We start from the raw sequence: 16,000 nt of genomic DNA on the forward strand, positions 1-16,000 counted from the left end.
CCAAGTCTTATTCTGAAATCTTAACAAAGGCTTTCTTCCTGCAACTCGTCCTGTCAAACCTGCAGCTCGAAGTCTTCTCTTCACAGCTGAAACTGAGACTTGCTACTACGACCACTATGAAGCTGTGCTTGAAGCTGTTGTCCTGTCGCCTATCACACAAGCTGTTAACTCTCAGAAACTTGTCCTCTGATTCAGTTGAGGCTTTGGGTCTGCCAGACCTCTTCCTGTCAGAGTTTTCCAGTTTCTGAGTCTTTGATGGTGAAGGAACTGTACTCACTGACACCTTGAATTTCTTTGCAATTTCTCTGTAGAAAAGACCTACATTTTATGTGTTATGATGGTCTGTCTCTCTTCCACTGTTAATTGCCTTTTTCTTGCCATTTTTGTATCAACACACTATTTTCTGCAGTACAATAGTGTTCAACTGATGCTCACAAGGGTATGATACCACAGTGTGTTCTAACACTGCTTTTATGCAGACAGAGGAGTAAGTCATCCAGAAAAGTTGGAGCACCTGTAGGAATTAGTAGCACCAGATTTCAAGACTTGATCAACCTTCATTGCTGCAGAACAGTTTTAAATTGGTAATACATTTTTGTTTTCTTGAAAAAGGACTATTTTTTTAGTTTTGGGTAACCTTACTGCAATAGACTGGCCACCTGTCCAGGGTGTACCCCACCTCTCGCCCTGTGATAGCTGAGATAGGCTGCAGCCCCCCTGCAAACCTGGTAGGGGTCACGGGGGCTGCAGACGATACTTATTTATTAAGGTTGTTTGTTTTTTGTTATGTGGGAAAATAGGCTTATATCAGACATAGCATGGTAATGAATTAAGCAGCACCAGCTAGCCATTGGTACATTGAACTCCAACATATTACATATATTTATGTATGAAGATGGACAGATCCATTGGCAGACTTAAAAGGAGAGATGATGATGGCATTAGAGCTAGTAGTTAAAAGTTGTATTACAGTACTGTGAAAATAGCTTTTGCCACCCCTCTTGTTATTACATTTAGCTAGGCAAACGACAGTCCTTCATTTTATTGTTCAATACAGACTGAACTTCTCTTTTTGTGCTTTCTTGAAGTAGTCTTCAGGAATAATTCTCCAGGCTTCTGGAAGAACATTCAAAGCTCTTCTTTGGATGTTGACTGCCTTTTGTTCCTTTCTTTGTCAAGATGATCCCACAATAGTTCTTGGCTCTGGGAGGCCAATGCGTGACTTTCAGTGGTCCACTCTGTGTTTGTCTATCCACGTATGCTTTTTCTTTGACCATTTGTTTGGGATCCCTGTTATGCTGAAAAATAAAATCCCTGTCAATCTGACAGTTTCCAGATATCTTGGTACTCGCATTTATAATTTTCTCAATTTTGACAATAACTCCAACCAGAACTTTTATATTTGGACTAATCACTCCATCAGACTGGTTGGCACCAATTTTCAGTCCAGTTCTTGTGTAATTAGGCATCGATCAGTCTTTTCTCCCCATTTGCCATTCTTACGTATGACTACTTAAGACCCCGCAGATCATTTCTGATGAGGACTGAGCAAAAATTAGATGGATCAGGTGAAAGGTGAGATGCATCACGCATGTACTGTCTCGGGTCTTTGCTGAATTTTTTTTCCAGTTTCTTATGACTTGCTACTGTTCTTCTGCTGTAGATAGTTTGTCAGGCCTGTCACATGTTCTTTTAGTCTTCCACTTGTCCAGTTTGTGCAAAATTGCTTGCATACATACTGCAAAGCATGTTGACTCTTATAAATTTTGGTTAGTAGCTCTTTGGTAAACAATTTGTTGTTTCAAAAATACTATTTTACAACTGTCAAACTATGTTATCAATGGCATTTTTTCATAGATTAAACCAAAGAAACAGGAACAAATCATGTGTTTTTCTGCTAGACAGAACAACTGAACACACGTTAGCACAGATACCTGCGTTTATCACAGAGAAGTGTGGAGGACAGGTTGACCGATTGAAGTTCAAACAGCTTTGGGCTCTTCTGGTTGGCAGCAGTTTGGATTGTGTGAGCACTGATCATTGGCAGCTTTGCAGAACAAACATCAATCTTAGAAGCTGTATAGCTGCCCTGTCATGAAAAGATGGAGGAGCCAAAGCTTCACATTTCCTGCAGAGAGTCATCAAGGGTGATCTGCCTTCAGGTGCTGCCTTCATACCTGCTGGCAGGGCTGGGCATGGTGACGGCTGGTATGCTGCTAGACTGTGTGCAGGTCAGTAACACACCAGCTGCTGAATCAAAGAACTATGACAGTGTTGTTCTGTACAGGGTAGCTGCAGGTCTAGTACAGTCTGATAAAGCACAGAATTCATTCTCCTCACCCAAAAAGTCAGTAGAAAGTATTGTTTATGTTCCTCACTTCACTGCAGGTCTGAACTAGCAGGTGTGATCTGCACTGAAATGATTGGTGATTTTTAGCAAGTTTCTTAGGTTTGTATGACTGAAGTTAGAATAAAACAGTTGGGCTTATTGCTCTTGTGTGTTTTCCCAAATCTTTGAATGATATGATCACAACAAGGTTATTAAGTATCATCACACCTATCTTTAAAATTACGTTTTAAAAAATTCTGACAAAAACTTGGTAAGCAATCTGAACTACACTGTGACGTGTCCAAGCTTATCTCAGGTGAAGTAGCTGAGCTGTGAGCTCATGATAGATTTGGAGGTCACCATGACCAACTATGAAGTGGCCTTGACCTATGGGAAGTAAATAAGGTTTGAAAGCAATTTGCAATTACCCATGAACACGCCAACAAGTGACTATGGGACAACTGAAACAAGGGTAGACTGTAAATGAAAATGGAAGGAGAAACACTGGCAGACTTTGCAGTTGTGTAAATGGATAAAAAACCATTAGGCAGGGTTAGGCCTCTTAAACAACTTTCACATTTTCCTGTTATATTGTAAATCTGTAGTACAACAGAGTATTAGGGCCACATTAAGAAGAAAATATTGTTGATCAGTTTAAGAATAAAGTCAAAATTAAAGTGGAAAATCTATTTAGAGAAAAGTCAGCATGTGGAGATTACCATTGTTGTGTCAAGACAAACTGCTACGTTTGCTGTACCCTCTACAAAATACCTTGTTTAGATGAATTTGTGACACAACATACATCCTCTTTACTGCACGAGGGTGTATCTGTCCATTGCCAGTCATTTTATTTTGTATGAATCCGCTCTTGTGAGTTTGTGTGTTTTTCTTTCTGCTAAATCATTTCACAGCACTTATACTGATCACCACAATATGTTTATGTACTTAAAGGGAAATCATTTCCTTCCTCGTTACTAAAACTGATTCTGAAGTATGATTTCGCTGACTCCGAGGAATAGCAACTGTGGCACTTTGTTTTCAAACAACAACTATAATCTCTACATTTCAACTTTTTTCTCAACATTTTGTCCTTTTTCTCAAAATGATCGATTTTTTTCCTTAACGTGGTCCTGATACTCCTTCGTACTGTAGAAACCTGAAGCTTTCAATAATAATTAAAAACCTATAATGAATTCTAATTTGGTTACAGAAATGTTATATTTATTACAAGTCAGAATTCATGCTTTTTATTTTCTTTACTTATTTTTTGCTAACCTTTTAGCAAAAAGGTCAAAATGTAAAGTATTGTGTTGCTATAGCAACGACATTGCAGTATGATTTTTATACCGCCTAGAAATTTATATCGGGGACATTATACTATGGCTAAGCCCTGCTGCTAATGTTACAATGTGCTGTGGCTACACACTGTGAGTGATATCTTTATATGTAATCAGAGAGCAGAGATAACAATTACAGGCTTGTGAATGAATGTCATACAATGCTCTCTCTTGTCTTCACTAAAGAGAACATCTGCCTTATTCATAGAAGATACAATGATTGGAAAGAAACACACACTAAAGCACTCAATGCACAGTGATACACATAATCAGCATGCTTCTGGGCATGCATATACGCAGTATTACCATAATCCAGTGGATTGTATGACGAGTGAGATACATGTCTTTAACTTTTTGATAGATGTTCCACGTTGGTTTTAAAAGTGAATCTAGCATCCAGCCAGAGTCCTCGGTATTTCTAACTTTTATGGGACAGATACTGTTTTCCTACTGAAAGCAGGACCTGTTTCCTTTTTATTACATAAAATTTACTACCAAACTTTGAGAGGAAGAGGTGCAGTGAATCATCACTGACATTGAAATGTGGACTGAAGCTGCCTCTTCGTTTGGCAACAGGCCCTTTTGAGATTTATTTGAAATGTAATATGAGCTCCGGGATCTAGAAAAGCCTTTTGGTGTTTTGCTGGTGCGTTAGTGAAACAGAGAGATGTGAGGTGATCTGAGATGCCAAAAAGCAATGCTCAAGAAGATTAATTTAGTTACAGCTCAGTGTTTAGCAGCTGTTGCTTCACTGTTCAAAGTACAGGAAGAAGTCAGAAGGGGGAGCTGTAGAGAGTGGAGCACCAAGTCATGTCTCAAGGACACTTTTCAGCTGAGTCACTGTCTTCATGTACGTGTGTCTGAGACAATGTCGTTTACCAAGCAGTCTGCTTCATCTGCTCTCCTGTTTTACATTATTTTAATATGTTTACTGTAGTTTGACCAGAGGGGAGGAAAAAATGCTCTTTTTAAACACAAAGTTGCAGAACTTGCCCTATTTCCATCTTTCTGTTCCACCTAAAGCAGCAGTTTATCCACATGAAGAAACAGCAGATTATTATTGCTGTGCCATGCGTCGCTAATGATTACTTTGTGTAACACAGAAGAGCAAATGACATAAGAAGGTGTGACGTAATGATCTCTGACAGACTGTAAATATCAGTTAGTGGCAGTGTGTGTGCTTCCTCCAGTCAAAGAGGATACACTGCATCCTCCGCAGGCAGCAGCAGCACCACGTGTCTGTGACAGGTACAGCACCTGCTGCTCTGAGTGCGTCACCCACTCAGAGTGTGAGGAGAAGGAGGAGCTATCAAAGAGGGGGAGAGCACATCTGCAGTCTCCTCTGAACTGATCTGAAAACAGACCAGGAGGAGAGAAGAGTCCTGATACAGCCTGGTCACTTCTGCTTCTACTCAGACATCTTTCTGATCATCACGCCTGCACACACACTCGTGTGCACTTTTTCTGTGACTGCCACCATCACAGAAAACGTCACGACTCATCGATCCACCTGGAAGACGAGGGGAGCCCTACCAGAAGAACAACAACAATCACCCTGCCTCCTCAGACAAGCCTCAGACGTCAGACCGTCCATCAGCGCAGCCTAGGCCGACACCGCGGCGTCCCACAGATTAAAATGAAGAAGGTGCTCCAAAGCAGTGAGGCTCACACAGAGCAACAGCACGGCAGCGAGGAGATAGAGAGGGAGAAGGAGTGGCAGCACAGTAGGGCTGAGAAGAAGCTGCTGGCCTTCTGGATGTCCTTGTCTCACAGGACCTGGACCTTCTTCAGGCCCCGTGAGAGGCCGGGATTCCAGCGCTCCGCCTCAGCCGCCCGGCTGCTGAAGAGTGAGGCGTGAGGAGAGAAAGACAGGGGGCATGTGTGTGGCTGGAGAGTGTGTGTGTGTCTGTGTGTGCGTGTGTGTGATGGTCTGTCAGTAGCACAGTGTCAGAAGAGGCCTGGCAGACCTGCTGTCAAGTGGTCCTGTGTGTGTGATTGTGTGATTGTGTGAGTGGTCCATTCAAGTAGATGAAAGTTTCCATTCCTCTGGCTAGTCCACCATTTGCAAAAGCACTTTGTGTTGCTGCCCTGCCAGTCCTGGAGTGACAGGTGAAGGGCAAAGCACTGTTTACTTCTTCTTTAAGCATTGTTTTTCATCACCTGTGACTTAACGGCAAGCCTGGATTTTTGTCACAAGAACTTAACAGTCTGGAAAAAGGAAATCTTCTCTGTCCTGGTTGCAACTTCTTACTCTAAGTGGATCGTTACATTCTTTTCAAACTAGCCTTCACGGATTCAGCTCGAAAGCTGAGTTTGTGGACACTCCTCGCTAGAAACACTTCAGCTCGAGGCAGGGATGGGTTAACAGGGATCAGCCATGGTGGTGACCCATCTGGCTCTGGAGTTTCGTTTCCAGGGGAAGAAGCTGAGGGGCTTCAAGTGCAAACTAACCCGCTCAGCCCGCAGCTTCCTGCCAGAGAACTCATGGATCATTGCAGCCCAAATCCTGCTGCCTTACCTGGTGTCTGGTCTGGGAATGGTGGCAGCAGGAATAGTCATGGATGTTGTGCAAGTATGGAAACTAATTATTTTCAATGTGTTAAATTGTATACACTAATTTCTAATTAGGTATGATTGTAAAACAGGTTTTATAGTGACAGTGTTTAATGTAACCTTGAATGGTCAGTAGTGAGGATGAAAGAGGTGATTATGTCATTCCCTATGTATGCTTTGCAATCAAACCAAGATGTACAGAAATAATAGGAACAAATGTTAGTGGTAGGCTGAAATATGAAGATCAGCCGTCTTCCATTAAGGATTTAGTTTTATTTATTAGCAGATATCCGTACACCTAACGCTGTGTCCACAAAGGAAGCTGATTATTGATTGCTAGTGGACATTTCAGGCTAGGTAACGCTCTAATGTATTCCCTCTCACACAACTATGGTTATTTCTTGCTCCACAAAACAGAAATAAAGTGGCAGCCAATATGTTAAAGTTGAGGCCACAATATTCAAATCCAAAGTCCAAAACTAATGAATGATGTCACTTGGTCACGTGTAACAGCGATGGCCGTCTTACAGGCAACACTTTACTTGCTAGCTTTTTTTTTTAAGACTAAATGAAAGATACAAAAAAACGAACATTTGAAGCATATTACATACTTTTACACTTTTAAAATGAAGTAAGCTTTTAAGTGGACTGAACCATTGTTCTGTTTAAATAAATGAGGAGTCTTCACATCCAGTTTAGTCTCTGAGTTGCTGCTGCTACTGAAAGACTGAACAGACCGTGACGTCTGGTGCTGCTGCAGTTGGATACATGCTGTTCTAAATTTACTATGAGATAAATCATACACCCATTCCTAAATATTCATACACAGCCTAAACCCATAAATCCAAAATCCGGAGTAATATACTAACACAGACAAGTTCGACTGTTTTACCAGCATGTTGATAGTGTAGCTGTATGATGCAAAATGCTGCAGAGTACTGTCAATGTTCTGGCTGCCTGTTTTAGCTAAACACCATAACAAACCTTTGTTAAAGGTTGTGTCAATTAGCTTGGGAGAAAATCCTTTGGACTAATGTTGTAAACATTAATTAAACCAGAAGTTAAACTTGGTTTGAGCGTGTCCATATTTATGAAAATGCAGGGGTCTTACTCTGAGGTAGTCAGCTCTCCCACTGCCAAAAATAATCCATCAACCCCTGGAAATTATTAATGTTGCTGCTTTCTTCATATGAAAGCACTGGTGCTTATCTGACCACAAAGAATGTGATTAGATAAGAACACAGTGACCACTCACCCACTGCAGTCCTAGTATTTATTAGACCACAAATCTGGAGTGTGTATGAGTGATTTGATCAGATAGAACCGGCATGTCCTCAACAAAGCTCCAGGAGATCACTTGCTGTGTTTTTCACCTATAAAAGTGGTGAAAGGAAAGAGAGAGTGACCAGTTTAAAAAATAAGGGGCCAACTGTGTTTTAGCAAACAGTAGCTTTACTGTGCCGTTTTTTTGTTTTGTTTATTTTAGCACTGGGAGGTGTTCAAGGAGATCTCCGAGGTGTTTATCTTGGTGCCAGCCCTCGTGGGTCTGAAGGGGAATCTGGAAATGACACTGGCATCCAGACTGTCAACAGCAGTGGGTGGAAACACACTCACACACCTAGTCTTTTAACACAAATATACCTTTAAAACATTACATGATAAACTGACATTGATACAGCATCATTGAACAAGAATTGACAATCAACACATGTGATTTTCTTTATCAAATCTTTCCAGGATTTAGACTGTACTAATAAATAATCTTGTCTGCCAGTGAGCATTGATTTTACACATTCACACTCGAGACTGTGCGATGGAGCAATATGATTACGTAAACCTGTTTGTGCCCACAGGCCAACACAGGGCAGATGGATGAGGCCCAGCAGCAGTGGAGGATGGTGTTCTGTAATCTGGCTCTCATTCAGGTGACACTGCAGCACAACGCACTCTTCATCCCATTAAAAACACACTCCATCACTTCGCCGGTTCGCTGCTGGCTTCGTGACAATCCGCTTAAACTCAAAAAGCTTTGCTGGGGTGATTAGATCGTCCTCCCTTTCAAGACGCTAATGTAGCTCAGCCAATTAACCACACATGATAACAGTCGGGGATGATTAAAAAATGGGAGATCAGATCAGATATTGAAGCACAAAATCCCAAAACTGGTTTAATTCAGTGTCTGCTTATGAAAATACACTCTGCAGTGTACACAGTGCGAGCGGCATGAAGATATTTAACCAGCACTCTTCAAAGTATTTAGCATTTCATATATTTCATGGAAGGATACTGTGAAATGTAAAGTCAGTGCTTCAGCTGATGCCCCTGTATGCAACCTGGTGGCAAATTTCACATAGGTGCACAATTTCAGCTGCTTCAGCCTCTAGACAGGCACTCCTGTTTCTGCAAGCTGCTTTGCAACCCACTTCCCTTCCCCAGAGCTCCTCCAATTCACACTGTTCACTGTATTTCTCACTTAATGTCATGTCAGTGATGCCTCCACTGTTCTGTGAGGTCGGCATGGTATCGCCCTCTTCCTCACCTTACACTCAGCCTTTCACAAGTGCCTGTGAAAGGAACAGGGAGTCCCCATACTGTACAATATGAGTTATTGCAGATGGAAAAAGCAGGCACAAAGTGGTCCTGACACTGATATATTTATTGCTACCACAGAGTTTAATACTAGGATTTATAAACATGCCTAATAAAATATGGAATACAAATTAATCTATCTTTTAACTGTTATGGAGAAAATGTTATAGGATGCTGTTCCTTATTTTCTCCCTTATATGTGTTAAAAATGATCAGGGTAGGTACGAAGTTGTATTTGATATAGTATGACAGAGGGGGGATCCTTAACAGGAACATTTCAGCTCGAAACATATAACTGTATTATAAAAACATGTGCAAAAATATCTGTGGGCACCAATCAGATGAGAGTTGGCTTAAAGGGAGAGGAGCTAGAAAATCTCCTCATCTGATAGAACACAGGGCTGCTCAAAGGCCTTGTATAAGGTTAAGCAAGGTTATTTTTTACAAGGAAGTCATGCAGAGCTATTGTAGTAGATTCGAAGAAGGAAAATATGGAAATAGAATCAGAATCTTTAAGCATTTTTGTTACTCTCACAGGGCACATTTGGTGAGATTTTAGTTAAAAGAATAAAATGTCTGAAATCAAACTTGCTCTTTCATTGCTTTGTTTCCTTGTCTTTGCTCTGTCCTTCTTCCTCAGGCTCAGGCCACAGTGGTTGGTTTCCTGGCAGCAGTTGCAGCAGTAGGTCTTGGAGGTCTGACCAAAGGGAGAGTGGATGTTACCCAGGCTGCTGCCCTGTGTGCCAGCAGTGTCACCACTGCTTTCATTGCCGCACTGTCTCTAGGTCAGACAAAGGACCTCGTTGCTCTGGAGGAAGAAACAATGTAGAACACAACATGGAGGAATTCATCTCTGGTATGCTGTGTTTGGTTTCAGGGTTAGTGATGGTGGCAGTGATCATCGGCTCCAGGAAGGTGGGCATCAACCCAGATAACGTGGCCACGCCCATCGCTGCCAGCCTGGGAGACCTCATCACTCTGTCTTTGCTCGCTGGGGTCAGCAGTCTCTTCTTCCTTTACAGAGGTCAGAGGTCATATATAACATTATAAAAGCACCATTTCAGTACACAGTATGTCTCAATATTCTGTACGTTTAAAGAAACAAGATCGCAGCTACAATTAGAGCATTTTTTGTGATATAAAGCAGTCGTTAAAGCAGGTTAACTAAGTCATTACAGCCAGTTATTAGCAAAGTGTTTCAGCCAGGAGAGGGCAGCAGATCCCATCTCTTATTCTTTAGTTTTTATGCTTACAGCAGAAGTAGATGCCAGACATTCTGACAGTCTGCTCTTTCACCAATCCCTGCTCCCTCTCAAAAAAGACTCAAAGATAAAGAGAAGCAATCTTTTTTTTTTTTTAGTACATGAAGAGTTTGTGGAATATTTTTGAAAGATTTATTCTCTACAATGTTACTCTGCAGACATATGGTACCTGCCCTCTGTGGTGTGTGGTTTCTTCCTGTTCCTCGTCCCTGTGTGGGTCATTATTGCTAGTCGCTCTCCTCAAATCAGAGAGGTCCTAAAGTCAGGCTGGCAACCAGTCATTTTGGCCATGTCCATCAGCAGGTGAGGCGACCTGTCACAGATCACTGTGTCACTTCCTTTTCAGTGTAGGAGTGCAATAGGTGCAACTCACATGTATCGTGTCTTTTCTTCTTCCCCAGTATTGGTGGTTTGATTCTGGATAAAACTGTGAGCAATCCAAACTTTGAGGGTATGGCAGTGTTTACTCCAGTCATCAATGGTGAGTAAAAGAAGAACCAGCCAGTGCAGATATGTGCAGAAAAAAAATGACATTTATCCGTTTCTTCTTAATTTCCCCTGCAGAGCATTCATGCAAACAGTTAATAAGTGAGGGATAATAAGGTTTGAAATGCACATTTTAAACCTTATTATGCAGCATTTATTAACACTTTAAATACATAAGCAAATTATCCACTGGTATTTTTGAAATTTTGAGAGAAAGCTTTAATTTTAATGGAGTGAGACAGAACACCGAACAAAAATCCAGAAACAAAAATAAATAAAAGTTATGAATTGATTTGGATTTCATTGAGTGAAATAATTATTTAATACCCAAGCAAAACATGACTTAGTACTTGGTGGAAAAGCCCTTACTTGTCAGGGTCCTGGGTCTCCTGACCCAGCATGTTTAGTTCTTTGTGATTTTTGTGTTATTGTACTTGGTGTGAGTTATTCTATGGTTTCTAGTTTCGATCCCTTGCCCTTCATGTTTCTCTGTGTCCCCTCTGTTCTGTGTAAGTCTGTGTCTGCATGTTTGAGTTTCCCTCTGTGTCTTTCAGTTCTTAGAGTCCTCTGCCTTATGGTTTATGTCTCTGTGTTTCTTAGTTGCTGTCTCCACTGTGTCAAGTTCGCGTCTCTGTGTGATACTTCCTGTTATACTTTGAAGGTCCGTGTCTTATGTGAATGCGTCTTGCTTTGCTTGTCTCGTCAGTCCTGATTTCTCCCAGCTGTGTCCTCCTTCTGTGTCTCATTCCCCTCGTTACTTTCCCAGTGTATTTAAACCCGGTGTTTCTCTGAGTCAGTGTTGTGTTGTTCCTCACGTTGTGTGGATCTCCCTGTGAATTTTAGTTTGTTGTTTCCCAGTTTAGTTTACTTTGTATGGCTGTTTTTCTGTGACCAGCAAATAAAGCTGTGGTTTTGAGTTCATCTCTTGAGTCTGTGAGTCCTGCACTTTGAGTCCTCATCTCCTTCCTGCCACACGGCGTTTCATGACATTACTGGCAAGTACAGGGCATTGAGCCCACTGTTTTTGTGACCGGGTGCTTTATAAACTGGTAACCCGAAGCTTCAGTCCCCTTCTATACGACTGATTTCTCATTAACCTTAATGAGCTTCTGCTTTAGCCACTCTTTGTGTTGCCTTGGTGTTTTCATGGGCCATTGTTGTGCAGAAAGACCCATCCAATGTTCTGGCTGAGAGAAGGAGGTTCTCATCTAATATTTTACAGTACATGACCCCTGGATTCCTGCTGAAAAGTCATCCTGTACACTTAGATCAAAAACAGCCCAAAACATAATGTTTCCACCTCCGTGCTTTACTGTGGGGATGTTGTTCGAGCTCGATTTCGACCACAGCACTTTCTCCCAAGCCTTCTTTTATTACTTTTATGTAATGTGTCTTTCCTGGATTTTTGGTTGATATTCTGTCTTTCACCATAAAAATGCAAAACTGCTTGTTTCTTTGGAAGTGAGCAAACTTTTATATTCAGCAGAGGATCAAATAATTATTTCCCCACAGTGGGAGGTAAATGCAACAGCACTAATGTTATTGTGTGTTTTGCATGCTGCCTAATTTTGTAAAATGGTGTAACTGACTCAGCCTGATTCTAAATCCTGCTCCATTAAGTAAAATAACCACACTCATAAACGCGTCTGCAGCAGTTCAGTGGCAACATCAGCATGCTTGTTTATCATGTTTCAAATCTCATTAGGGACGCATTATCCATCTAATGATTGTTGAGACATTTCAGGGATATCTGTTTGATTATGGTGAAACAATTAGTGGCATATCTTCTATGTGTGTTTAAAAATAAATAAATAAATAAAGCTGGCATGTTTTCTGAAGGAGAATGGAGAGCAGGAATGTAGGTTTATGGTATTTTCATCTGCCCTCAGCTTTGAAGAATAGTTCATAGTTAGCTTAATTGCTATCAATAAAAAAAAACCCAAAACATCAAGCCAACTGATGTCATGTGGAAATTGTTGAAGCCTGCAAGAGCCCAGCAGTTAATCCCATCATTTATAAGTCCTGCTGTCTCCACACCCTGACAGCGAGGCGGTGAGCAAGCTGAGCCTTGCTTTTAAAGGGCTTCAAATCTGAGGGCTTACTCAATCATGAGACATTAATGTGCTGCTGATTTCGAGGAGTCTCCTTCCTGTCAAAGTGGGCTAGATCTTTGCTTTGTGGCCAGCCTGCTGTCCACAAAGCGGCATACTAAGTAGAGAGGAATAACAATGGTCTTTACATAAACCACAAGCCTGATCAGAATGCCAACTATGCATTCACTGGCTCTCATTTCCGCAGCATCCCTGCCAACCTCAGTGCTACCCAACACTCCTGCATGTATTGCCATCCCAGTACAGGAAGTGCATTTGCATTCCAATTCAGAGCTCTCCTCTGCAGCCTTGCTGACCAGAAACACTCCTCCATTTTTTTGTTCAAATGAGCCATGTGCTCCAAAGCTCAGCAAATCCTGGAGGTTTTGTTTTTAATGACATCAGCCCAAGGGGTGAGCCGCATTGGGAATAATATGGCACAACAATGAGTATGCCTTTTCCAGACATTCAGAGAAGAAAGCCCCCGGGAGACCCTGCTGTAGGAATAACTGCTGAATAGATTCCTAGCAAAATTAGTTGTTGGACGGTGAGTTATTTTTCCAAGATAACTCTGTTAACTCTCCAGTGCCTGCTCAGCCTCTCGTGTGACTCTTAGATGAAAAGTGAACAGTGGCTTAACAAGTGATGACTGTAATGCACTCTATGATATATGCATGTTTGCAAATACCACAGTAATACAGCCATATTAACACATAAATAAAACGCAACGCAGTGGTTACAAAGTCACTTTGAATGAGCAGTGCTTTCCTGTCATCAGCAACACCACCCTTTCTTTGGTGTTTTCAGTGGAATCTTGGAAAGCAGTTGTGCTTTTTGTCCTGTTATTGCTGCTTTTATTAAAATGTCAAACACGATCAGCTATGCTCAGGACTTGTTCATATCCACACAGGTGTAGGGGGAAATCTGGTGGCCATCCAGGCCAGCAGGATGTCTACTTACCTCCACTACTGGAGTGTTCCCGGAGCTCTTCCGTTCAACATGAGTGAGAAGTGTCCTGGACCCTGTGCTACCTTCTTCTCTTCAGGTTAGATACTGAACAAATACACTATTTACATGTGAGTTGAGTTTCAGCCATGTTTGCTTGGTTATGGTTCAAAAGTCAGTCGACTAACTATCAGCCAGAGAGACATGGGAATAGGCTTTTAATGTGCACCTATTGAACAGTCGCTTATGACTTTCTTTCCATGTTTATTCAGATGTGAACTCCAAATCAGCCAGAGTCCTGGTCAGCCTTGTGGTCCCAGGTCACCTCCTCTTCCTGTACACCATCCACCTCCTGCAGGGAGGTCACACTGCCATGACGCCAATGTTCATCATGTGCTTCCTGCTTGCAGCTCTGCTTCAGGTCAGAGATCCTCTTAAAGGTTTTCATTTTCAAAACAACTGTGTACTTTAAAAAGAAACAAAGAGTCTTCATCCTTGAAACATGTGCGACTGCTGTCACTATGCAGGTGGGGATTTTGCTCTATGTGGCCAGCCTGATGGTGCGCTGGCTGTGGAGCAGGGGCCTGGATCCAGACAACTTCTCCATCCCCTACCTGACAGCTCTCGGTGACCTGCTGGGTACTGGCTTCTTGGCTCTGAGCTTCAGGCTGATTGTGATGATCAGCTCTACTCAAACTGGACTTTGATACAAAAACATAGTCCTGCACATCCTGAATGCACTGTTCCCTGTGTGCAAGACGCCAAAACGAACTGAAAAGAAGGAACGAGAGGACAGATGGTGTTATTTCTACACTCATTATCATGAAAAGAAGAATGGAATTTTAGCTAAGGAAACATATTTAGTACGAGGGCACAGTTTCACTCATTAGATTTCTGATTCTCTCCTCATAATTCGTTAAACTTTAAGATCTGCTCTACATTTCTGTTGACCATGAAACAGCACAGCTGTTATCTCTTTTCCACGAACACAGTCTTTAGGCTGCATCTACCAATCAGTGGTGAATTTCATGTTGTAGTCTAGCCTGTAACCACCAATTCAGTGGTTTCATCTTTGGGCCCAGCAATTTGGTAGTACCAGCCTTCTGGCACCAATCAAAGTCTGTTTTAGCTCTAGATTGGAGACTTGCATTGGGACCACACTGGTACAAAAGGGATATTTGTGTTCAGACAGACTGTCAAGCCTTACAGTTACATACAAAGCAATCTGTAGGCAGTATTTGTCCAGCTGCCATTGAATTGTCTTTGTGAAGTTTCTGATGAGGTCAGACGGAGCCTGAGTGGTCTGTAACAGACAGCTGGTACATTAGCATGTAGGGGAGAATAAACACACCAGCCACACTGTCGGATCTGTGTAAATTACAGCCGGCCCAAAGCTGGAGCAGGTAATGTCTGGTGTACTGTTTTGGTCTCTAGTCCACCTGTTAGTAGGATTATTGGTTACTAGTTTAACTCTAATGGTGTATTCCAATCTATCTCATAAATAATTCACCAGAAACTCAAAGCTGAAGTATATTAGTGCTTAAACGTAGTCACCAGTTTGTTGCACTGTGATAAAGACAGCTTGGAGGACTTTGTTTGTTAGATAGTATTTTGCAAGAAAGAATACAATGCTAGCTTATTAAAATTTAACTGTTTATGCTCAAGAAACAGCAGAGTGAGGAGACATCCAAGGGACTGAAATATTTGCTAAAGAACAACTGAGGAATGAATAAGGAAGAAGCTGAGCACTAATGAGCTGAGCACTTCCCTAATACCTCCTGATGATTATTTACCAAAGTAATCAGCTGGGAGATGTTACATTAGTGAAACAATAGCTAGTAAATAGCCTGTAAATGAAACTAATTCCCTGCTTTGCTGCCATTGTTTCCTACTGTGATCTTACACGTTTTTGTATTCCCCCTAATGAAGTACAGAGCTTCACCTTCAGCCTGAAGCGACAGAAAGAGCAGTTTACATGTAAAAGAATGCTACACGAACGAGTATCTACTTAGCTGGGTTACTTGAGGTGACAAAGAAACAGCAGGTAATAATTTGGTTCAGCCTGTTGTCCAAACATGCTAATAGCTATTGTTCTGTTTTGTTGGTAATGAAAAAGTACACAGTTCTCATTATTTTAGTTTCATAACTGCAGCAAAAACAGGCTGTTACTGTGATGGAAAGCAAAAATATCTGATAGTGTTGGTTAGACTAGCATACATTTCATAGGCTGTGTCACATTCATTGTACGGTCCAAATAGGTTTTGCTACTTTTGCAATTTTGGGTAAAAAACGAATCCCTAAAAACATCCTAGATAGGAAATGATAAAGGAAGTCTTGATGAACAAAGTCCCACATAGTTCCTGAATTTTTCCCCACCAAGTTTGTGTGACCCTTGTTGTTTTGTAAAAA

General features: G+C 41.5%; 1 protein-coding gene across 1 annotated transcript; it reads left to right on the forward strand.

Annotated features, from left to right (window-relative positions):
- Positions 1–4,976: 4,976 nt before the first annotated feature.
- LOC309706005 (solute carrier family 41 member 1-like) lies at positions 4,977–15,909 on the forward strand. Its single transcript, XM_082532181.1, has 10 exons — positions 4,977–6,238; positions 7,706–7,813; positions 8,073–8,144; positions 9,449–9,593; positions 9,686–9,832; positions 10,229–10,373; positions 10,472–10,551; positions 13,557–13,691; positions 13,864–14,012; positions 14,119–15,909. Exons 1-10 carry the CDS (start codon positions 6,044–6,046, stop codon positions 14,296–14,298), a joined length of 1,356 nt encoding a protein of 451 aa, XP_082388307.1. The 5' UTR covers positions 4,977–6,043; the 3' UTR covers positions 14,299–15,909.
- Positions 15,910–16,000: the final 91 nt, after the last annotated feature.

This window comes from Aulonocara stuartgranti (genome assembly GCF_965226115.1).
Source record: "Aulonocara stuartgranti genome assembly, chromosome: 5".
NCBI lineage: Eukaryota > Metazoa > Chordata > Actinopteri > Cichliformes > Cichlidae > Aulonocara > Aulonocara stuartgranti.

What these genes read in the sequence shown, in the direction of transcription:
- LOC309706005 (XM_082532181.1), top strand. Translation starts at nt 6,044, where the DNA reads ATGGTGGTGACCCATCTGGCTCTGGAGTTTCGTTTCCAGGGGAAGAAG. An exon ending in CATCCAGACTGTCAACAGCA is followed by an intron (nt 7,814 to 8,072) that starts GTGGGTGGAAAC and finishes TTGTGCCCACAG; the next exon opens with GCCAACACAGGGCAGATGGA. An exon ending in GTTTACTCCAGTCATCAATG is followed by an intron (nt 10,552 to 13,556) that starts GTGAGTAAAAGA and finishes ATATCCACACAG; the next exon opens with GTGTAGGGGGAAATCTGGTG.